The 25,254-nt window shown below is 45.3% G+C and overlaps 1 protein-coding gene and 1 long non-coding RNA gene across 4 annotated transcripts in view; one reads left to right on the forward strand and one right to left on the reverse strand.

The window, feature by feature from the left end:
* Positions 1-732: 732 nt before the first annotated feature.
* LOC137434007 (uncharacterized) overlaps positions 733-25,254 on the forward strand; it is a 54,913-nt gene continuing 30,391 nt past the window's right edge. The window contains exons 1-2 of one of the 2 annotated variants that reach the window (XR_013624763.1): positions 733-776; positions 2,868-3,043. This is a non-coding gene — a long non-coding RNA (uncharacterized LOC137434007). The remainder of the gene's footprint in view (positions 777-2,867; positions 3,044-25,254) is intronic. The other variant, XR_010985772.2, reaches the window with a different exon arrangement.
* Positions 3,914-25,254, reverse strand: part of LOC137434006 (tomoregulin-1-like) — a 188,322-nt gene continuing 166,981 nt past the window's right edge. For both annotated transcript variants that reach the window (XM_068126590.2, XM_068126589.2), the window contains 3 exons: positions 24,648-24,774; positions 10,349-10,504; positions 3,914-5,995 (listed from right to left, as the gene is read on the reverse strand). In XM_068126590.2, coding sequence (XP_067982691.1) covers positions 5,899-5,995; positions 10,349-10,504; positions 24,648-24,774 — 380 coding nt within the window. In that variant the 3' untranslated portion in view covers positions 3,914-5,898. The remainder of the gene's footprint in view (positions 5,996-10,348; positions 10,505-24,647; positions 24,775-25,254) is intronic.

Here is a 25,254-nt window from a genome sequence, read left to right on the forward strand (position 1 = left end):
GTGGATGAGGGGTGAGGGGACAGCTTGGTGGATGAGGGGTGAGGGGACAGCTTTGTGGATGAGGGGTGAGGGGACAGCTTTGTGGATGAGGGGTGAGGGGGACAGCTTTGTGGATGAGGGGTGAGGGGACAGCTTTGTGGATGAGGGGTGAGGGGACAGCTTTGTGGATGAGGGGTGAGGGGACAGCTTTGTGGATGAGGGGTGAGGAGGACAGCTTTGTGGATGAGGGGTGAGGGGAAAGCTTTGTGGATGAGGGGTGAGGGGACAGCTTTGTGGATGAGGAGTGAGGGGACAGCTTTGTGGATGAGGGGTGAGGGGACAGCTTTGTGGATGAGGGGTGAGGGGACAGCTTTGTGGATGAGGGGTGAGGGGACAGCTTTGTGGATGAGGGGTGAAAGAGGTGATTTGAAGAAGAGTGGTGAGGGCTTAGTTTTGAAGAGGGAGAAGAGTGACTTGTAGTAGAATGGAGAAGTCAACACGGGAGAAAGAGGAAGTTTGAACATTGTAAAGGCACCGTGAATAACATCTAGGTTAGTCGTGGTGTATATAATAAATGGTTGGTACGGTGGGAGCAATTACCTTTTTCTGTTATTATTATTATAGTTTTTTGTTTGTTTGTTTATTTAGGTTTTGTAGAGGGAAAAGCAAGATTGAAGAAAATCAAGTTTAGCTGTGTGACGAAAACGTTCCTGATCATAGTGGGAATGTTGAGTGGAAAACGGCAAAAATTGCAAAGAGCAGGAAGTAGGGTGGTCCGCGAGGTGTCAGGTTTGAAGGTAATGAATTGAATATTTTTAAATACACTAAACAGGGGGTATAATTGGTATAATTGGGAGGAATTTAAGGGGAGGTAAGGGGATTGAGGAGAAAACAAAAGGGCTGAAGGTGGTAGAGAGAAAATACAAGGAAAAGCGATTATGGACTCAAAGTCAAACTAGGAAAGGAACTCAAAGAAATAATCCGGTGCAAAAAGTTCGACGAATACTCACAAATTGACAAATTTTAAAACAAAACCGAACATGGAGCAAACACGGAGACAACAAAATAAACAACAAAAACGACCGGTAGGACATGTCTTTGAGGAAGTTGGGATTGCCAGCAAAAATCGCACATCCAAAGCTCAGAGAGCAGCATACTTTAAACAAGTACATGTATGACCTTTCTGGATTGCCGTCCACATAATGTACAAACGCCTTCCTCCCCAACGTACTCCACCCCACCCTCCCCACCCCCTCCCCAACGTACTCCACCCCACGCTCCCTACCCCTCCCCCAACGTACTCCACCCCACGCTCCCTACCCCTCCCCCAACGTACTCCACCCACCCTCCCCACCTCCTCTCCAACGTACTCCACCCCACCCTCCCCACCCCCTCTCCAACGTACTCCACCCCACCCTCCCCACCCCTCCCAAACGTACTCCACCCCACCCTCCCCACCCCCTCCCAAACGTACTCCACCCACCCTCCCCACCCCCTCCCAAACGTACTCCACCCACCCTCCCCACTCCTCCCAAACGTACTCCACCCACCCTCCCCACCCCTCCCAAACGTACTCCACCCACCCTCCCCACCCCTCCCAAACGTACTCCACCCACCCTCCCCACCCCCTCCCAAACGTACTCCACCCACCCTCCCCACCCCCTCCCAAACGTACTCCACCCCACGCTCCCTACCCCTCCCCCAACGTACTCCACCCCACGCTCCCTACCCCTCCCCCAACGTACTCCACCCCACGCTCCCTACCCCCTCCCCCAACGTACTCCACCCCACGCTCCCTACCCCCTCCCCCAACGTACTCCACCCCACGCTCCCTACCCCCTCCCCCAACGTACTCCACCCACCCCTCCCCAACGTACTCCACCCCACGCTCCCCACCCCCTCCCCAACATACTCCACCCCACCCTCCCCAACCCATCCCCAACGTACTCCACCCCACCCTCCCCAACATATTCCACCCCATCCTCCCCAACATACTCCACCCCACCCTCCCCACCCCCTCCCCAACATACTCCATCCCACCCTCCCCAACATACTCCATCCCACCCTCCCCAACATACTCCATCCCACCCTCCCCAACCCCTCAAAAACGTACTCCACCCCACCCTCCCCACCCCCTCCCCAACATACTCCACCCCACCCCCTCCCCAACATACTCCACCCCACCCTCCCCACCCCCTCCCCAACATACTCCACCCCACCCTCCCCAACCCCTCTCTCCCCTTGCCTCCTCTCCTTTCTCTCTCCTCCCCTCTTTCTCCTCCTCTTTCCCCTCCCCTCTCTCCTCTTCGTTCTTCCCTCTCCTCTATGTCTATACTCACACTCTTTTATTCTCCCGAATACAGCCCCTCTTCTCTCTTCTTTTCCCCGACTTCCTCCCTCCCTGTGGATGTGCGATCAGAACTCAGAAGGAATCCCACACGGATCTCCGAGCACGCTAATTGTATCCATCTGTAGCTCTCTTCCCCCGACGAGCTCTTCTGGATTTCTCAATTGGGACAAAAGTTCTCTTTTACTGGAGTAGCCGTCCAAGAACATTTATTTATACGAAGGACAATGTAATTCCCCATTGGATTTCAGTTAACGGTACATCCTCACCTGAACAGCAAGAGGATAATACCGGTACATTGAGCGTTATCTACCAGGAGATGATGAGTAGTGTACCGGTAACAACGTTATCTACCAGGTGATGGTAGTGTATAGGTAACAACGTTATCTACTAGGTGATGACGAGTAGTCAACAGGTAAGAACTCTGAAAAAAGTGAGAACTTAAAATACATGTATATATATTGTCACATGTGCAGCAGGGAATGGGTGGGAGGTTCGTCACGTGACGTCTTTGTAAATGACCTGGTGTCGATCCTGGCAGGTCATCGTCACAACAACACACACAGGTGTGAGGTCAGTTCGTACCTTGGATGGGAGACCGAAGGACAGGTGTCGTCTGGTTGGGGGACGGCATCGTAGATGCTATGGTAATGTGCTCGTCTCTTCGAGGTCTATCTGGTTATTACTCCCCTACCTGGAGAGGACTACAGCCTACAGGTATGCTCTCCGTCTGCCTGTCCATCCCACTCCCACTTGTGTTTTTCTCCACTTTTTCCCCTTTACCCTTTGACACATTGAACTGAAACTTGGTAGGGGACATGTAGTCCAAAGCAATTCTCAATCTTGTTGATTTCTCTTGTTCCCCCACGGGGTAGACAAATCCACAAACCTGACCTATGTGCAGCAGACGTGTCATCAGGGGGCGCTGCATCGCAGAGCATGCATGCAAGGTAGAATGCCATCATATTGAGTTAATGGCAAGGTAGGAAGGAGGCTCATCTGAATGTAACAAGTAACATAAAGTGTAGGGAGTGAATAGGGTGGTGGTGGGAGACGTAAAATGGTCTCTATACCGGTGTGGAAGGGGTACCAGAAGGGAAACTTTAAATAAAAAAGGATATAATGGCAGGAGAGAGGGGAGGGTTCAGTGGAAAGGGTAGAATTTAGATGGGGGATAAAAGGGAAAAGTTTGGGAGGCCAAGGGGGAGGGGGCGGTAAAGGGAGGTAATGCCACGAGGCACCTGTGGAAGCGAAAAGGTTAGTTTGGGGGAAGAGGGTGTCCAAAAAAAAAGCAATTCTGGCCCACTTGCGTACGTAATAAATAGACAGCACCTCGTGAACATCCCAAGTCACAAACAAATGGTACGGCGAGCCCTTTCTCCCCAAAAAGTGCTGCATTTACCAATTAGAAGCGAGCTTTCATCAGTTACCCCGCGTATTATACATCAGGTCACGATTCGTTCTTTGTGATGACGTCAGTTTAAACTCATTTGCATACAAATAGTGGCTAGACCACGCCCATATGATAACCATATTTTGTAGGACCGACGTACTTTATGGGTTAAAATGAATGAACAACGCTTGGAAAAGGGTACTCTATGTTTTATTGATTCATGCAGCCTAAACAAATCGGTACAAATTGCTTCCAAACACAGCCTGAATGTTTAAAAACTACATAATATAAAGGCAGTGTTAATTAAAAAGTTACTTAACCTACGGTACTTTTTTTTGTTTCCGACGCCGATGCTATCCGCACTTTACTACACCAAAGGTATTTCAATAAATTAGAAATATCGCAAAATAAGGAATACAACAACGTTTTATTTTTGTACAGCGAAGTAGAGATTAAGTTACGCTGCTCGATTTGAAAACTACGTATTAAGCGCTGACCCGCGCTGTTCTACCATAAGGAAAACGCAGTCGGCCCAGGTGTGTCGTTGTACGATTCGCCCCTCATAGAATCGACCGATCGCGGTTCCAACGGAAAATCGTTAAATGCCCGTCCTCCCTTCGTGATGAACGATTAATGATGAGAATGAACAAAATGAAGGAATGAAATACTCACAACACATTGAACTGAAGTTTCAGTCTCTTCCTCTTTGATTCCATGTAAACTACCCCCGCTCCCCTTCTCCCTCCGGTTTAAGTAGCGACAATCGTCGTACAATCATCCCGCATGCTCTACAACAAAAACAAGTTATGGACTAAGTTACACACCAGACTCAGACCTGCACGTTAATCAATCGGTGTGTTTGGCGTCTATGGTGCGTTCTTGGCACAGGAATCGAATGAGGAAAGGCGTAAAAAGTTGATGCGACCCCATCGTGACATTTAGCGCGATACACAACAACTGATGCTTTGCAATATTTTGGCAAAAAACCCTGGAAAACCCATTCCAATTGATTTCATTCCAATTGTTTGAACTGAAGACGGTGGCGGACAGCAGAGGACTAAGTGAATATGTCAGTCACGTAGCACTAGGCCAGGCTTGCCAGCTTTGACCAAAAACAACTTAATCTACTTTGTCAAAAAAAATGGAATGAAAATGTCGATGTTGTTTCATAGTTCTCACTAAAATGATCGCAGACCCACTTTTCAGGAGCCTAAAGCGTTCTAGAACCTACTTTTCAGGAGCCTAAAGCGTTCTAGAACATACTTTTCAGGAGCCTAAAGCAGTCTAGAACCCACTTTTCAAGAGCCTAAAGCAGTCTAGAACCCACTTTTCAGGAGCTTAAAGCAGTCCAGAGCACCGGACATGGCAAAGATTCTCAAACAGGTGGCTTTGCCGGAAGTGCTCCCTTCATTTCACGCACCGTCCTCAGCACCTGTGTTTGTGGAATGGTTGTTTTTGTGATACATTAACGTGTGAATGAAGATTTTAGTCCTGTCTAGTGGCGTCCGTACGAAACACTTGTTGCTGACACCTGGAAGTCTGTGAAGCTGTAACACCCAGTCCTACAACAGCAATATACCTGTACCTGCCTATAGGGGTCTTCCATCTGTAATATTGGATTATAAGGAAAATGTTCAACGTCCAAATTAAAGGCCCCTTACACAAGGGACTTAATTATTATTCAAAATGGCTGCAGGTTTGTCCTCCATGGCTCAGACACATAAAAACATTCACAATTAATCTCGTGGAAGAATAAGTAACGATGTCGTTGAATGAAAGGAGTTCGGAGTGGGTCGGAGGTCCGACAGGGAATTTAGTCGCACTTTTGCCATTAATAGTGAATTAATAACACCTGTGATGCAATTACAATTTTTCATACAAGAAAATTTGCAACTACGTGGTTAAAAAACAACAACTTATCAATAACCATTCTATTTGCACGATTAAAAAAACAAAAATACTTGAAATAAAGTGCGCTTCTATCGAACGCATACACACAAACGCACAAACAAAAGTCCTTTCTTGTCTTTATGTTTGGTCCACAAGCCCTTTGCTGGGCATAGCAACAGCACTCCTGTCATCGTGCCATTTCCCTCCTGGACTTGTTTCAACAACCACGACATAGGCCGCCGTCAGTCGAATGGCAAAGTAGGGGCGAGCGAGGTCCGAAAGGGGCCGTTCAGATCATCAGCGAGGAGGCCATGGGGCCACAATCCGTGTTGAAGTGGCCTAGGCTGTGTTTCTGAGGACGACCCCTTCTGCGCTTTCCACATTTCCTGCAACACAGACGCAGAGTGTTTCTGTACAGGTGCAAATGGGTCCAATAGATGGTAAAAAATACATTTACGCCACTTTCACCGTCCCTCGTTTTCACTGACGGACTCATTTTCAACATAAATCGATTTTTTTGTTGGAAACCGGAGCAAGGTCGCAGGTTCCTTTGGTTAAAAGTAATAGTTATTCAAGAACCAAAGGGTTGGCATTGGAGACACACTTAAAGTAATTGACTGGCCCCGAGTGATTCCATCACACCATACGGAGCGTGACGCAAACACATAGTACGTAATTGCATCGTAGAAACCTTGTGAAATGCCAATTATTGCAAACACAAAGGAAACCTACAATTGTTGGTGTAATCATTGTTACTGGATTGGTTAGGCTTGAAACACATAGTGGGAGATTTGAATGTGCTGGTGTTTTCCCAACACGTACTGAATTATGCTCTTATGCTTTTTATGAATTATGCTTTTTTGGAATTTTTTAGGAATATTTTTTGGAAACTTTGTTTGGAATTTTTTGGGTGGAATTAAACGGAATCTTTAGTTTTTAGATTTGGAAGAGGTCATCTGCGTATTACATAACACTGGGAAGGATGGAGGTGGGAAGAGGTGAGTAGAATGACGACAACAAAATTGAGAAAACGGAAGAATGAGTTGAGTGATGCATGAAAAGCGGGCAGGAGTTACAAAGTAGGTAGAAAGAGGTAGCAAGGTAAGGGCCGGGGAAGGTAATCTATTTGTTACACAAACAGCGGAATCCTTGACTTTCACCTGGATTCCTCTTTCATCAAGATTCAACGCGTGGGTGTACACACAGGTTTGTAAACACAGATGGTTTGTCGAAGCATTCGACACCTTTAATTGCGTTATTTTTGAGCACTCATTAAAATAGATCGAAGAAGGGGACTACACAATCTACTACACAATCCAGCTTAAGGTAAACATTTGTGTGTTTTGTAGACATAAATTTGTACATTAAACATGCGCAATACACCTGGATTGGGTAGTTATATAAGAAAGACATTTTAGCATATACGTATAGTCCGGCAGCTAAGCTAAATATAGCATAACAATTGTGCATTTTGTGAGGAAAGCACCAAATTTGGTACACTAGTAGACTATCATAATATGAAAAGATCTGGATATTGGGCCATCTCAGATTCAGAGATTTGATTTTTGCAAGATTTGCAGATTTTGCAAGCTGAGATTGCAACGCCAGGGACGGCCGACTCCTTCCTGCGAGCTGCCCACGTCACCCGCACAAGAAGAGCTCATCAAATCACTGCAGCGGCACTGCACATCCTGCAACACCGTGCGTATGAACGCCACTGTATGACATATGCTGATGATGCAGAAGACCTGCCTGAGTTCGAAGACTGGTGTCACCAGAGAGGAGAAGACTTTCCCAACTTTCAGTACTGGGCAACTGTGCTGGAACTAGAGATGTTGGTACTGGTCTACGTGCGTTCTCTGCGGCAGGCTTCATTCACGATGTACCTTGATGCCCTGACGGAACTGGTCCCATGGTTCCATGCCTTAGACCACACACACTATGCCAGGTGGGTCCCTGTTCACCTGAGGGACATGGTTGCACTCCCAATGAAGCACCCAGATGTAGCCAGAGAATTCAGGGCTGGCAACTTCACTGTACAGAAGACGAAGAAGGTGTTCTCTTCGATCCCAATCGAATCGAAATCTTGCAAAAATAAAATCTCTGAATCTGAGATGGCCCAATATCCAGATCTTTTCATAATATGATAGTCTACTCGTGTGACAAATTTGGTGCTTTCCTCACAAAATGCACAATTGTTATGCTAAGTTGCCCCACTAATAGCACTTCAGGTGAACAACCCTTTTTAATGAACTGTGAAACAAACTCCTCTGGAACTCCCACCTCCAAACTTCTCCCACCTCTGGAACAAACTCCCTCACTTTCTTCAATCCCACTCCTCCCTCCAGGTCTTTAAAACAGCTGTTCACCACCATCTCTTATCTTCCCCCATCCAAAACCTTGATCTTTTCTACCCCCGCTAATTCACCCCAGATCCACTTTTTTGAAATTCCGACTTCTTTCGTTGAAGTCCTAGCAGTGGCCATGTGTTTTATACCCCCCTCCCTTCCCATGCCTCCCCCCCCCCCCAAACCCCCTCCCTCCCACAGATCTCCCGATGTCCCGGTTCTATGTTGTTGTACTTGTGTGCTTCCTTCTCTCGCCCCATTTTGTCTCCTGCTCCCTTTATCTTATGTTTTATGTGTCAGTTTTTCTTTTTGTGATTAATGTTAGCTCTTACACGAGCCTCGATCTTGTATACAAAAAAAAACAAACTCCGGTACGATGAATCTTTAATCCAATGAGTAGCTGACCGAGCAACCGCACCATGGCAGCATCAGTCTGAATCTCGCTGACGAATACGCAGGTCTCTAATTGGCTGAAAGCAGTTATGGTTGGCCCTTCAAAGTGACGTGTGATTGGTGGAGCAGTACCCTTATGGAGTTTGATGCCTATGAGAAGAAGGTGATGTGCATATTCCCTAAGCTCACAGCAAAACAGAAAATTGGCCACCTGTCGTACAGGCAACGATTAACTTTACCAAATGTTTCCCTTCATCGAGTCGTTGTGTGCATCCATTGTGTATTGCTGTAAATTCAACTCTTCCGTTGATAGATGTGCTTTTCCATTGTGAGCTATAACAACCACAAAGGAATGCAGGCCGCAACTCCTTTACAATGGCCATTTGCAGTTATCTGATGTATGTTTCCTTAGGTAATGATTTATTTAGTGTGACACTGTTAATCAGATTTGAACTTCCTTGAGCCCTCGTCTTCAGCAAATCCGCACGATTCATGCTGGGCGAGCCTGAAACGGTGTCCCGAGGAGGCTACACAATGGCGTGCTATCCGTTTGCCTATTCTTATCCGTCTGAATGTCATCCGTCGACATTTTAAACCTCTTCTGCGAAGCAGTTGGTGGGAATTGTTACAAAACTCAGCAGAAACCTTATTTATAGTCTCAATTCTCAAACCTGAGCCATCTATCGACTCACATTCGAAGTGAGTCACTGTGGTGTCAAAAGGCCAAACACGTTCGGTCATTATTAAATATCTTTCATTATTCATCAATTATTATAAAACTCGAATCCATAAAATTATTTCCTTTCCGGACAATATAGAAGACAGACAAAGCCTGTCTAAAAAAAACTCATTTAAAGGGGATCGTTGTGGTCGATAAACAACCTTTTCAGCTGTTATTTGAGTACTTTGGATGGTACGGGCCCAGCTGATTGCAGGGCTGTAGGACCAATTTTTTCCAGCTTTAGTGGATTTATTGCTAATAAAAAGGACAGCTAAATGGGAGATGCCTCACGAAAATAAGCCATCGATTCTAGAGAGCTCTGATGAAATCCTTCAGCTTATTGAATGACTGATTCAATGACCATCTGGATCAGGAGCTTGGCGTCATCCATCCTCGAGGTTTCTACCCTTCAATCACAGAACCTCTCCGAACAGCAGATCCCCAACCTTAGTTGTGTCCGGAGGGAGAGAGAGACAGACAGAGAGACAGACAGAGAGAGACAGACAGAGAGAGACAGAGAGAGAGACAGAGAGAGATCGAGACAGAGAGAGATAGAGATAGAGAGAGAGAGAGAGAGAGAGAGAGAGAGAGAGAGAGAGAGAGAGAGAGAGAGATAGAGAGAGAGAGATAGAGATAGAGAGAGATAGAGAGAGATAGAGGGAGATAGAGAGAGATAGAGAGAGAGAGAGAGAGACAGAGCGAGAGAGAGAGACAGAGCGAGAGAGAGAGACAGAGCGAGAGAGAGAGACAGAGCAAGAGAGATAGAGAGAGAGAGAGATAGAGACAGAGAGACACAGAGAGAGAAAGAGATAGAGAGAGACAGGGAGAGAGAGAGAGACAGACAGAGAGTGATAGAGACAGAGAGCTAGAGACAGAGAGATAGAGACAGAGAGATAGAGACAGAGAGATAGAGACAGATAGAGACAGATAGAGACAGATAGAGACAGAGAGATAGAGACAGATAGAGACAGATAGAGACAGAGAGAGACAGAGTACGTGGACGGAGGGGGTAAGTGGGAGTCGAAATAAATTAGAATAGAGGGAGTGAAAATAAGAGATTAAACAGGGAGTTTGAGAAGGAGGAATGAGAAAGATTTTACGAAATAGAAAGATAAGAGAATAAATGCAAGGAGAAGAAGCAAGGAGGTGGCGGAGAGGTGGTGGTCATCGGATAAGGAAGAGGAAGAAGAGTGGGAGTAGGAGAAAAGCTGGGAGATGTAAAGGCCTGAAAAAACTGAATAAACCTCGAATCCATATTTATTTCCGCACAGCCTTACCGGACAATGCAGATAACAACTGCGATGATGACGGCGATCTGCACGGCACCCACGATGGCAGCAATGAGCACATAGTGCAACTTCTCACCACTGGGTATCACGTACAGTATATTCAATTCCTTATCACAACGGTGCCCGGTGTAGCCTGAATCACACCTGCAACATAAAAAACACACAGTGTTCACAACCTGTCAGTCCAGCTAGGCCACACACAGTTAAGCTGCCTAGTTACTCGTTCTTCTACCCACTGCATCACTATGTCATGCTAGGATACCAAACAAACAACAACAACAACAACAGGCATTTTAAGGCCATTTTCCCTGCCAGAGCGGGCGTTAGCCTTGTGGTCCCCATGACAATCTTCTCCATTTTGCCCTATTTTCTGCATCTCCCCTTGTTATAACCCCCTTGCCCGCATTTCTTCTTCCACCATCTTTAGCCAAGTCTTTCTCGGTTTTCGCCGTCCTCTACTTCCTTCTACATTCATTTCCATCACTCTTCTCAACCAGTCACTTTCATCCTTCCTCAACACATGACCAAACCATCTCAACCTGTTTCTCTTCACAGCATCAATCACAGGCTCTATTCCCATCATTTTTCACAATTCATCATTTGTCTTCCTCTCTCTCAACGATACTCCGCACATCCACCGAACCATTCGCATTTCCACCCTTTCCAGCCTTCGTTGCTGCTCTACGTTCATTACCCATGTCTCGCTCCCATAAATCATAACACTTCTCACACGTGCAGCATACACCTTTCCCTTCAGCTTCAACGACACTCCCCTTCTCGTCAGCACGCCACTCAGTTCCCGAAACTTCTTCCATGCACATCTCACTCGAGCAACCGTTCCCGAGTCTGATCTACCTTCTCCATTCAGCACGTCTCCGAGGTAGCAAAATGTTTTCACACCTTCCAGCTTCACGCCGTGTCCAAGATCCAACTCAACATTTCCTCCATCTGCAGCTCCCTCTGTGCACACCTTACACTTGAATGTAGCTGCCACACTGGTTAATGACCCTCTCAAACCACTACATTTTTGATGAACCCACTCAGCGCACATTGTACATTGAAGGGAATTCACTCCGACCCCCTTCCTGCACACAGCACATGGCCACTTCCCAGTTCTTTCCACCTCAACACATGTTTTACCACTTGCCATCACATTCGTCTTTCCGATATTCACCTTCAGACCTTTTGTCTCCATACATTCCTTCCACTTGTTCATCTTCTCCTTCAGTCCATGCATACTTTCTGCAATCAACACCAGATCATCTGCATACAACAACTCCCACGGTAAACCCTCCTTTACGTTCTGAGCCCGCACCTCCATCACAGCTACAAATAGTAGTGGACTTAGTACCGACCCCTGATGCACTCCCACCTTCACCTCAAACTCACCACTGTTCCCGTCCTTCATCCTTACAGCCGTGCGCGCTCTTTTGTACATTGCCATCACTACTCTGATCAACCATTCCTCCACTCCTAACTTCCTCAATGCCCATGTCACTACTTTGCGTGGAACCCTCTCGAATGCTTTCTCCAGATCAACAAACCCAAGAAACAAGTTCTTCCTCTTGTCCATGTACTTCTGCTGCAACTGCCTCACAATAAAATCCATGGATACCAATGGATATAATTACTTGACACATTCATGGGACTTCGATCATCAAGCTTACTTTGAATTTAAAGTTGATGTATAAACTAACGACACATGTACTATGTATTTATATGTTTCCACCACAATCATAAACCGTCACCCTGTCGCTTCACCCGGAGGGGAGTCACACCAATGAGTGTGCCATTCGCTTTACTGATATAATCAGCCAGGTTATCAGAGAGACAAGGACACTGGCTGGCATGGGCAGATTCAAAAATTGAAATGGGAAGCAAGAATACTGTGATGATTAGCTTGCCAGGGTGATTTTCCGTAGTGGTGACGTAAGAGCAGCTCTTGCCACAAAGATCCCTTTCTGCAAGCGTGACCCATTGGCTGACTTCCTAACCTGTGCAGGGATCCAGAAGCGCTTCTGGATGGTTGCAATGAATCTTCCTTGACTTGAGGCTGTCCCTACACCGGTATTTCGACGTCCAGGAAAGCAACGCTTTCGCCATCTGTGCACCCGGTGTCAGGGCACCAGCCAATGAGCATGGCCGTACATCACTCGCCTCTAACGGTAACGCTCGACCCTCCATCTGGCGGCTGCTGCCTTGTGTCTCCAAAGGCTCGTGGATCACCTGCCATTGTTACTATTGTGCTCTCGGATCCTGCAGTGGGTGCTACATCAAACCGGCTCATTCCGTCGCATTTGAAAGACATTTATTGCTCGATTTCACTCTGCTGCCTCCTTTCGACTGGACCTCTTTCTACCTTTCAAACGCGTTCTTGATGAAAATGGCTTGTTCAACCGAGTCAGCTGAAGAATTTTACTTGGATTTTAAGTGGAGATTGCAGTTTGAAATCTCACTATACTTTGAATGCACAAGAGTTGCAGTGGGGTTTCACTCGTGATAAGGACATTATGTAATGGCAGCAAGAATATTGCAGCTCTAATCCTTAAATAAAGATGTATTTAAAAATTGAGGAATGTTACTTGTCCTACGACATTAAATAAGGCAATTCTCTGTGTGCATGCGTGGATATCTGAAAATCATAGAAAAAAACATGGCTGGCCCAATCTCCACCACAAATTTGGCACACGTGTTGGTCGTATCCAGGGTCGGGTCATAGGCATGTTGAAAACAATACCTGCCCTTGCAGGGGTGGGGGGCGACCTGCCAGTGCTGCCAAAGTGGGTGCTTCCAGTGATGAAAATTTGAAACATAAATTGATGGATGTTTTGCTGTAATAAAAAGGTCACTTGAAGGTCGACATACACTGTCCAAATTTTCCTCACTGCTAAATACAAATTATGGTGTTTGTAAAATATCTTGCACAATGCCGTGTGCACACTGATCCTCCCTTTATCAAAGTTATGGTTGCGTCCCTCCTTCTCCCCTCAGCCTCAACTCTCTCCACCAAAAAATTGAATGTTGGCCAGTATGTTCCCATCTTAAAAACTGACCTTATTCATTCATTAATTTTGTTGATGGAAGCATCATTGCTGGGAGCATGCAGTGCCACTGATGCAGTTCCCCCTGGAGGTTATGGCAGGGATTTGGAATTTGTTCTGGGTGTCGGCGATAGCTTGCCAAGTATTCGTGAAGGACATTTGATGTCGACCAACCAATCCCAGCAGACGGAACGCCCGTTTTCCACACCCATTCGAATGCCGGCACACACATTGGTGAATCAGCCTGCCTGTGGAACACAGGGATGACAATTTGTATCTGGGTCGGGATTCAAACCCAGGCAACACAGTTTGTATCTGGGTCGGGATTCAAACCTCGGCTAGACAGTTTGTATCTGGGTCGGGATTCAAACCCAGGCTAGACAGTTTGTAGCTGGGTCGGGATTCAAACCTAGGCCAGACAATTTGGAGGTGGGTCGGGATTCAAACCCAGGCTCGACAGTTTGTATCTGGGTCGGGATTCAAACCCAGACTAGACAATTTGTATCTGGGTCGGGATTCAAACCTAGGCCAGACAATTTGTAGGTGGGTCGGGATTCAAACCTAGGCTAGACAGTTTGTAGCTGGGTCGGGATTCAAACCCAGGCTCGACAGTTTGTATCTGGGTCGGGATTCAAACCCAGACTAGACAATTTGTATCTGGGTCGGGATTCAAACCTCGGCTAGACAGTTTGTATCTGGGTCGGGATTCAAACCCAGGCTAGACAGTTTGTATCTGGGTCGGGATTCAAACCCAGACTAGACAATTTGTAGCTGGGTCGGGATTCAAACCCAGGCTAGAAGTTTGTAACTGCGTCGGGATTCAAACCCAGGCTCGACAGTTTGTATCTGTGTCGGGATTCAAACCCAGGCCAGACAATTTGTATCTGGGTCGGGATTCAAACCTAGGCTAGACAGTTTGTATCTGGGTCGGGATTCAAACCCAGGCTAGACAGTTTGTATCTGGGTCGGGATTCAAACCTAGGCTAGACAGTTTGTATCTGGGTCGGGATTCAAACCCAGGCTCGACAGTTTGTATCTGCGTCGAGATTCAATCCCAGGCTAGACAGTTTGTATCTGGGTCGGGATTCAAACCCAGGCTCGACAGTTTGTATCTGCGTCGGGATTCAATCCCAGGCTAGACAGTTTGTATCTGGGTCGGGATTCAAACCCAGGCTAGACAGTTTGTATCTGGGTCGGGATTCAAACCCAGGCTAGACAGTTTGTATCTGGGTCGGGATTCAAACCCAGGCTAAACAGTTTGTAGCTATGTCGGGATTCAAACCCAGGCTAGACAGTTTGTATCTGGGCCGGGATTCAAACCCAGGCTCGACAGTTTGTATATGGGTCGGGATTCAAACCCAGGCTAAACAGTTTGTAGCTATGTCGGGATTCAAACCCAGGCTAGACAGTTTGTATCTGGGTCGGGATTCAAACCCAGGCTAGACAGTTTGTATCTGGGTCGGGATTCAAACCCAGGCTCGACAGTTTGTATCTGGGTCGGGATTCAAACCCAGGCTAAACAGTTTGTCGCTATATCGGGATTCAAACCCAGGCTAGAGAGTTTGTATCTGGGTCGGGATTCAAACCCAGGCTAGACAGTTTGTATCTGGGTCGGGATTCAAACCCAGGCTCGACAGTTTGTAGCTGGGTCGGGATTCAAACCCAGGCTCAACAGTTTGTATCTGGGTCGGCATTCAAACCCAGGCTAAACAGTTTGTAGCTATGTCGGGATTCAAACCCAGGCTAGACAGTTTGTAGCTGGGTCGGGATTCAAACCCAGGCTAGACAATTTGTATCTGGGTCGGGATTCAAACCCAGGCTAAACAGTTTGTAGCTATGTCGGGATTCAAACCCAGGCTAGACAGTTTGTATCTGGGTCGGGATTCTAACCCAGGCTCGACAGTTTGTATCTGGGTCGGGATTCAAACCCAGGCTCGACAGTTTGTATCTGGGTCGGGATTCAAACCCAGGCGAGACAGTTTGTATCTGGGTCGGGATTCAAACCCAGGCTAGACAGTTTGTATTTGGGTCGGAATTCAAACCCAGGCTAGACAGTTTGTATCTGGGTCGGGATTCAAACCCAGGCTAGACAGTTTGTATCTGGGTCGGGATTCTAACCCAGGCTCGACAGTTTGTATCTGGGTCGGGATTCAAACCCAGGCTCGACAGTTTGTATCTGGGTCGGGATTCAAACCCAGGCGAGACAGTTTGTATCTGGGTCGGGATTCAAACCCAGGCTAGACAGTTTGTATTTGGGTCGGGATTCAAACCCAGGCTAAACAGTTTGTATCTGGGTCGGGATTCAAACCCAGGCTCGAAGGTTTGTGTCTGGGTCGGGATTCAAACCCAGGCTAAACAGTTTGTAGCTATGTCGGGATTCAAACCCAGGCTCGACAGTTTGTAGCTATGTCGGGATTCAAACCCAGGCTCGACAGTTTGTATCTGGGTCGGGATTCAAACCCAGGCCAGACAGTTTGTAGCTATGTCGAGATTCAAACCCAGGCTAGACAGTTTGTAGCTGGGTCGGGATTCAAACCCAGGCTAGACAGTTTGTATCTGGGTCGGGATTCAAACCCAGGCTAGACAGTTTGTAGCTGGGTCGGGATTCAAACCCAGGCTAGACAGTTTGTATCTGGGTCGGGATTCAAACCCAGGCCAGACAGTTTGTAGCTATGTCGGGATTCAAACCCAGGCTGGACAGTTTGTAGCTGGGTCGGGATTCTAACCCAGGCTCGACAGTTTGTATCTGGGTCGGGATTCAAACCCAGGCTCGACAGTTTGTATCTGGGTCGGGATTCAAACCCAGGCTAGACAGTTTGTCGCTATGTCGGGATTCAAACCCAGGCTAGACAGTTTGTTGCTGGGTCGGGATTCAAACCCAGGCTCGACAGTTTGTATCTGGGTCGGGATTCAAACCCAGGCTCGACAGTTTGTATCTGGGTCGGGATTCAAACCTAGGCTAGACAGTTTGTTGCTGGGTCGGGATTCTAACCCAGGCTCGACAGTTTGTATCTGGGTCGGGATTCAAACCCAGGCTCGACAGTTTGTATCTGGGTCGGGATTCAAACCCAGGCTAGACAGTTTGTAGCTATGTCGAGATTCAAACCCAGGCTAGACAGTTTGTTGCTGGGTCGGGATTCAAACCCAGGCTAGACAGTTTGTATCTGGGTCTGGATTCAAACCCAGGCTAGACAGTTTGTATATGGGTCGGGATTCAAACCCAGGCTAGACAGTTTGTATCTGGGTCGGGATTCAAACCCAGGCTAGACAGTTTGTCGCTATGTCGGGATTCAAACCCAGGCTAAACAGTTTGTATCTGGGTCGGGATTCAAAACCAGGCTCGACAGTTTGTATCTGGGTCGGGATTCAAACCCAGGCCAGACAGTTTGTATCTGGGTCGGGATTCAAACCCAGGCCAGACAGTTTGTAGCTATGTCGGGATTCAAACCCAGGCTGGACAGTTTGTAGCTATGTCGGGATTCAAACCTAGGCCAGACAGTTTGTAGCTATGTCGGGATTCAAACCCAGGCTAGACAGTTTGTAGCTATGTCGGGATTCAAACCCAGGCTAGACAGTTTGTAGCTATGTCGGGATTCAAACCCAGGCTAGACAGTTTGTAGCTGGGTCGGGATTCAAACCCAGGCTAGACAGTTTGTATCTGGGTCGGGATTCAAACCCAGGCTAAACAGTTTGTAGCTATGTCGGGATTCAAACCCAGGCTAGACAGTTTGTAGCTGGGTCGGGATTCAAACCCAGGCTAGACAGTTTGTATCTGGGTCGGGATTCAAACCCAGGCTAGACAGTTTGTAGCTATGTCGGGATTCAAACCCAGGCTAAACAGTTTGTATCTGGGTCGGGATTCAAACCCAGGCTAGACAGTTTGTAGCTGGGTCGGGATTCAAACCCAGGCTGGACAGTTTGTAGCTGGGTCGGGATTCAAACCCAGGCTAGACAGTTTGTATCTGGGTCGGGATTCAAACCCAGGCTAGACAGTTTGTAGCTGGGTCGGGATTCAAACCCAGGCTAGACAGTTTGTATCTGGGTCGGGATTCAAACCCAGGCTAGACAGTTTGTAGCTGGGTCGGGATTCAAACCCAGGCTAGACAGTTTGTATCTGGGTCGGGATTCAAACCCAGGCTAGACAGTTTGTAGCTATGTCGGGATTCAAACCCAGGCTAAACAGTTTGTATCTGGGTCGGGTTTCAAACCCAGGCTGGACAGTTTGTAGCTGGGTCGGGATTCAAACCCAGGCTAGACAGTTTGTAGCTGGGTCGGGATTCAAACCCAGGCTAGACAGTTTGTATCTGGGTCGGGATTCAAACCCAGGCTAGACAGTTTGTAGCTGGGTCGGGATTCAAACCCAGGCTAGACAGTTTGTAGCTGGGTCGGGATTCAAACCCAGGCTAGACAGTTTGTAGCTGGGTCGGGATTCAAACCCAGGCTAGACAGTTTGTAGCTGGGTCGGGATTCAAACCCAGGCTAGACAGTTTGTATCTGGGTCGGGATTCAAACCCAGGCTGGACAGTTTGTAGCTGGGTCGGGATTCAAACCCAGGCTAGACAGTTTGTAGCTGGGTCGGGATTCAAACCCAGGCTAGACAGTTTGTATCTGGGTCGGGATTCAAACCTAGGCTCGACGGCTCTGGAGCGAGTGTGCGCACCTTAACTGATATTATAAATTGTGTTTTGTGATTCGTGCAGGTGTGGACTGTCCAAGAAGAATATATTGTTGATCTAAAACCGACAATCCCTTGGGAAAAGAAAAGAAAAAGTGCTTCTCGTATTCAATCTGCATCATCAAAATCAATCAAACCCTTGCACATCACTGCTTATCAGTGTGAGATAACCATTGACACCTTTACAAAACCTTCACATTTGCTTTTCCTTCATTCTTATCGAAAAAGCTGCAATTTTATGCCGATTCCATGTGCATTTCATTTGCTGATATGAGCATTGAATTGTGATTTTGAAACGTAGAATGATGACGTCTCCCTGCAATGTATCAAAAGTAGCTGGTTATCCTCTCCTAAAGATTGCAAGGCCTATCAAGCCCATGAAGATGTTAACATAACGTAGGATCAGTGTTCGTCATCTGATCATCTTTAACCACAATGCAGCATTTTGTGAATGATGAACTATCAATAATATCACAAATAGGCCTAATAATTGCTTACGAATGGCAGCTAGTCCTGTATTGTCACGGGGTTTTAATTCTCTCATTGTGGAGTTGACTGTAAAATGTGGCGAAGCGAGGGATTAAAACTCGAGAGGATATTTCAATTTTGATTTTTGATGTCACGTTTCAGTGCGTTTAACTACTAACGCACCTCCTCGTACGTGGACCGGCTTATAGCGGCTACCTCTTAGTTATTTTCAAAACTCAAACGCCGTTTATCTGGTTTCAATTAATCCTGTAAAGTTGACAATTTTTGATATTCAACGGTATAAAATGACAAATTTGTAGAACACAAAAATGAATCTATGATGTGTGCCCACGCATTGTGCAATCTCTATGTAACGGAGGGGGAGGATGTTGGAGATATACAGTCGTGGCCAAAAATATTGGCACCCTTGCACTTTTTTCAAATAACTCACAATTTTCTCTAAAAATAAGTTGAAATTGACAAAAGTATTTGGTCTCCACAATTCTTTATTTCACTGTTAATATTACAGAACCGTTGCTTTTGATTGAGGACTTAATATATCCTTTTAAATCAGACAATAAAAAGAAATGGCATTGACAAAATTATTAACACCCTCGACTTAATATTTGGTATCAGCCTTTGGACAAAATAACTGCAGTCAAGCGCTTCCTATAGTCATGAATGAGCTTCCTACACCTCTCTACTGGCAGTTTGGCCCACTCCTCTTGTGCAAACTGCTCCAGTTCTCCCAGATTTGAAGGGTGCATTCTCCCAACTGCTGTTTTCAGATCTCCACACCACACAGGTGTTCAATGGGATTTAGATCTGGACCCATTGCTGGCCACTTCAGAACAGTCAGTCGATGACAGAAACTGTCGTACCTTGTGTCTGAAGGTGAGCTTGAATCTGTTTGGCAGTTGATTGAGGTGCTTTCTCCACCATTGGAACAATCCTTCGCTGCAATCTTCAATCAATTTTCCCTTGCTGCCACATCCAGGGAGCTTGGCTACAGTGCCATGGGCCTTAAACTTCCTGATTTGCATACGGTAGACACAGGAACATCAAGGTCTCTGGAGATGAACTTGTAGCCTTGAGATTGTACTTGTAGCCATGTAGTCCATGCTTGGCTAAAATCTTGTGTCTGACTTCCTCAGACAATTCTCTGGTTTTCTTTCTTTTCTCCATGCTCATTGCAGTACACACAGTGACACAAAACAGCAGAATGACTCCTTTTCTCTCTTCAAACTGGTTGAATGAGTGATTTTTATAATGCAGGCACCTGCAACTCAGCACAGGTGAGTTCAATTCCAAAGTAAAGAAGAATCACCTGCTTGAAATCTAATTATTTCTAACAACTTCTGAAAGGTGTCAATAATATTGTCTGGGCCATTTTAAGATTTCTGTGTGGAATAAACTAAGATTTAATTTTTTTTTTTTTGTTCCATTGCAAACCAAAGAAATACATAATTTATGTGGATACCAAATTATTTTTTAATTTCAACAATTTTCTGGAAGAAATGGTGCATTATTTGAAAAAAGTGCATGGGTGCCAATATTTTGGGCCATGACTGTATATGTATATATGTACATATACAATTATACATACATATATCTATATATATAAAAGAAAGTTTTTGTGTTTGTTTGTTTGTTTGTTTGTTTGCACGTGCTAATCTCCTGAATGGTGAAAGACAGGAGGAAACTTCTAAAACAAAAAATGTCGGGACGGGCCCCGGGAAGGTTATATGCTAGATAGCGAGGCCGGTCGACGCCGCCTCGGCTGGGCTGGGCCCATTTCGCAATTAAAAGCTGAGCTAAATTATGGTACTCAATCTTCTACGGCCGCGAGTAAAAGCTGAATTATAGTAGTAAATTAATTCAAAAAGAACCCGGGCAACGCTGGGTGCTTTCGCCTAGTATATACATACAGTCAACTGAAAAAGTAAGAACACCCCATGTAAAGTTTTGACTTTTTCAACATACAGCTATTTGATCTTCATTTCAACAATATTGATAGATAAAAGTGATATAATACAACAAATATCATGAAATATTTACATTTTGTAGTCCATTGTATAATTTAAATAAACATAAATGCAAATTTCACATGTGGAAAAAGTAACTACACCCCTACATTTATCACTACTTCAAACACCTAAAATGAGAATCAGGTGCACCAGCTCAGGTGCAAATGATTAGAACATCGTTAGAGAGGATCTTGGAGGAACCTGTCTTATTTAAACTTCAGACATTTAGTTTGGTTTGCTCTTTGTTGTTGAAGTGTGCGGCATCACCATGCCTAGATCAAAAGAGCTCTCTGAGGCCTTCAGAAAGAAGGTTATAGATGCCTACAAGTCTGGGAAGGGATTTAAAAATATCTCCAAACATTTTGAAATCAATCATACGACTGTCCGGAAGATCATCTACAAGTGGAGAAGATTCCAAACAACTGCCAACTTGTTCAGGCCAGGCCGACCCAGCAAGTTCAGCCCGAGAGCAGACCGCAAGATGCTGAAATAAGTCTCGAAGAACCCCAGAAAGTCATCACGGGACCTACAGATAGCTCTTGCCACTGTTGACGTCAAAGTGCACGAGTCTACCATTAGAAAGAGGCGGCACAAATTTGATCTACATGGGAGGTGTGCCAGGAGGAAACCTTTGCTGTCCAGAAAGAACATCAGGGCAAGACTAAAGTTTGCCAATGAACACCTAGGCAAAGACCAGCACTTCTGGAACAATGTGCTATGGACATGTGAGTCAAAGGTAGAGCTATTTGACCACAGTACCAGAAGACATGTTTGGCGAAAACCAAAGACAGCATTTGACCACAAGAACCTGATACCAACTGTAAAGCATGGTGGTGGAACTATTATGGTTTGGGGCAGCTTTGCTGCAGCAGGACCTGGGCAGCTCACCATCATATAATCCACTATGAATTCTCCATTGTACCAGAGGGTGCTTGAGGATAATGTGAGGCCATCTGTCGGAAAGTTGAAGCTCAACCGAAGGTGGACCTTGCAACATGACAATGACCCTAAACATACCAGTAAATCCACCAAGGAATGGCTGAAAAGAAAGAAATGGAGGGTTCTGGAATGGCCAATTCAAAGCCCGGATCTAAATCCCATCGAGATGTTGTGGGGGGATTTGAAACGAGCTGTGCATGCAAGAAACCCCTCAAACATTGCACAGCTGAAAGAATTCTGCATGGAGGAGTGGGCAAAAATTTCTCCCAGTCGATGTCAGAGACTGGTAGACAGTTATAAGAAATGCCTACTTGAGGTTGTTTCTGCCAAAGGGGGCAATACCACCGATTAGAGCCAAGAGTGTACTTACTTTTTCCACATGCGAAATTTGCATTTATGTTTATTTAAATTATACAATGGACTACAAAATGTAAATGTTTCATGATATTTGTTATATTATATCACCTTTATCAATCAATATTGTTGAAATGAAGATCAAATAGCTGTATGTTGAAATATGTTGAAAAAGTCAAAACTTTACATGGGGTGTACTTACTTTTTCACGTGACTGTATATATGTATGTATGATTTGTATGTATATATATATATATATATATATATATATATATATATATATATATATACATATATATATATATATACATATATATATATATACATATATATATATATATATATATATATATATATATATATATATATATATATATCTATATATATATATATATATATATATATATATATATATATATATATATATATATATATATATACAGACTTGGCATTTAATATGGAATATTTTTTTTGTGGGGGTAAACTTACTTTTCAAGATGTCTGAGAACCACAGTTCATTGGAATTATGTAGAAATTATTCTAGATTTTGTTAATGTGACCTTTAAAAGAAACAAAAACCACATTTGACATTTCGAAACAAATAAATTGATCCATGAAAGTGATGTAAACTGATATCGAACTCAATTCATGGACAGTACTGTGTTAAACTTCTGTACGTTTTCCAGAAATATCTCTTTATTTTGCACATTAGCCAATCTTTTTTTAAACAAAAACAAAAGTTAAATTACGACTGGGATTACGGACAGTAAAATTACAGTTCAGTACTTCGTGTAACCCCCACGAGCATTCAGGAGAGCACGTACACATTGAGGCATGCTGTTCATGAGATTTTCCAAGGTTTGGACAGGAATCGCTTGCCATGCAGTGACAACAGCCTGCTGCAATTCACGCACAGAGGTTGGCTGCTGGTCCAAGTGGTCGATTTGATGCGTTATTTCTGCCCACAAGTTCTCTATCGGATTCATATCCGGGGACATGGCAGGCCACTCCATATGCTCTCCACCACGGTCAGCAAGAAAGTGTTGGATCATGCGAGCACGATGAGGTCGTGCATTGTCATCTTGGAAGACAAAGTTTCCTCGAAAGGCTGCACGAGCAAATGGAAGCAATGTTTCTTCCAGAATGGCCCTGTACTTGAACTGGTTCACGTTTCCATTCAGAACAACCAGGTCAGTTTTGCCCCCCTGCATGAAAAGCAGCCCAAACGGTCACCCCACCACCTCCAGCTTGGACTCTTGGCACTATACAATCTTTGTTGTAGGCTTCATGCACTGGATGCGCACTCGGACGCGACCATCTTGACGATAGACCAGAAATCTAGACTCGGCACTGAAGATCACGTGATTCCAGTGTCCTGGCTGCCATTGACGGTGCTCTCTGGCTCACTGCAATCGGCGCTGGTGGTGTTGTCTGGTCAGGCGTGGCTTTCTCAGGGGATGCCTGGCACGATAGCCTGCTTGAACCAGTCGTTGGTTGAATAGCCTTCTGGATACAGGCACATTTGTCAGTTGCTGCCACTCAGCCCTAAGCCGATTAGCTGACTTGGTATGGCCATTGCGGACTAACCGGTGCAGCTGGCGATCATCCCTCCTTGTGGTTCTGCGGGGACGTCCTGGCCTCGGTATTGGAGTAGGGACACCCCTCTGAGCATTTCGTTTCAGGATCTTTGACACCTGACCTTGAGTGATGCCATACTGCCGAGCAATAGCACGCTGTTTCATGCCGTAATTTCGTAAAGCCACCACTCCATGACAACAGCATTCTTGAGTTGACGGAGCATCTCCAGAGGAAACGGCAATAACCTTTGGAGACGTGCAGCAGTTGTTTTCCACTAATACAGAACGCAACAACCCTTGTATACCCGACTGTGAAGCCAATCATCAAATGCACCTGTCTGTACATTTTGCCACGCCACCTGTGATATAATCCTGTTGTTGACTTCTTGCTGTGACAGACAATCAGTGACATGGTTCTTTTAACAAATAAATCACCAAAGTGTAAAAGAAACTCACCAGATTGATATAATGAGTTAAGAAAGTAAACCCAAGTCAAGAAAAAAAAAATTCCATATTAAATGCCAAGTCTGTATATATGTCCTGTTTTATATATATTCAAGTTTCATTTGATTCAGTCAAGCTTTTTAAAATTTAAAATTTTCTTCCTTTTTGGGGGATGGGGGTGCATTTGTAATTGTCTGAGCTGTATAACCCCTTTGTATTATATATACGCATAAGCAGTGTGCATGTTTTTGCTTCATATACGTAACCCGTGTCATTTTTACTTTTGGGAACGATTGAGGCAGTGGTCTGTTGCTTATACACTGCCCAAACAAAGCGATGCATCAGAAGATTGTGTTGCACGCTTGGAAAAAGATCGTCTGTAGGGCGGGTACTCTTCTAGTTTATTTTAGCTATCTACATGTGGTATGTCACATCAGGCCTGATTGTTCGGTCTTTCTCGGTGGATTTTTTTTAGATTTGCTGCTAAACTGACTAGGCAAGGAAATGTAGTTTGTATTGAATGCCCAGTTCGCAGAATCAGTTGCATGGTAAATAAGATAATTATTTGCTGCACCTGCCGATGTGTGTGTTCGGGTTCGGGTTATAGGTCTGTGTGTGTGTGTGCGATGTGGTCAGGCATTGTGATTAATAATTATTTCTGACTATAATAATTATGTTTCGTTGTTGTCATGTGATGCAGGTAATGAGGCATTTCCAGGCAAAATAAGCGTCTTCTTTAAAAAAAGACAAAGGGTAACTCACTGACAAGTGGCCTCGTGCAGGGAATCGGTGTACGCACAGGTGCCATGTGTACAGTACTCCTTAAATTTCTCTGGGCATGTCATTTGCATTCCTCCTGCGCTCTCCTCCTTCCTGTCGCTGCTGCTCGCTGCAAATAAAAGGATGGGTGTAAGATGTTTACGTGTTTGAACGCATGCGAAGCAAACATACTTTCATCAAAAAAAGCATAAAACTGGTTCTCTTTTCTGTTATACTCGTATTTTCGGTATTTGGGAGGAAAATTTGAATTGCTGCTATGGAATCAAGAAGGTTGTAGACAATTGGATTAATGGTTTGATCAAAACAGAGACTCTGTTGAAACCACGCGATCGTGTGCAGACTGTGTGTTAATTGGATCGTCGCTGGGCGCATCTTTCCTGCTGATGCAGTGCCGCTGTGGATTGGGACAGGGATTTGGAAACTTGCCAAAGTACCGGAAGACACTGCCCTGTTGCTTTCCCAAAGGCATCGACGCATATTCACCCTTAACGAGTGCTTCCTAGCAGATTAGGCAGGCAGTCTAAAATCTGCTCTTTTAGGGACAGCACTTTCGATGAAGTGATGCCCTGTCCGAGAGTCACTGGAACTT

Source organism: Myxine glutinosa, chromosome 10, assembly GCF_964187855.1.
Source record: "Myxine glutinosa chromosome 10, kmMyxGlut1.1, whole genome shotgun sequence".
Classification (NCBI taxonomy): domain Eukaryota; kingdom Metazoa; phylum Chordata; class Myxini; order Myxiniformes; family Myxinidae; genus Myxine; species Myxine glutinosa.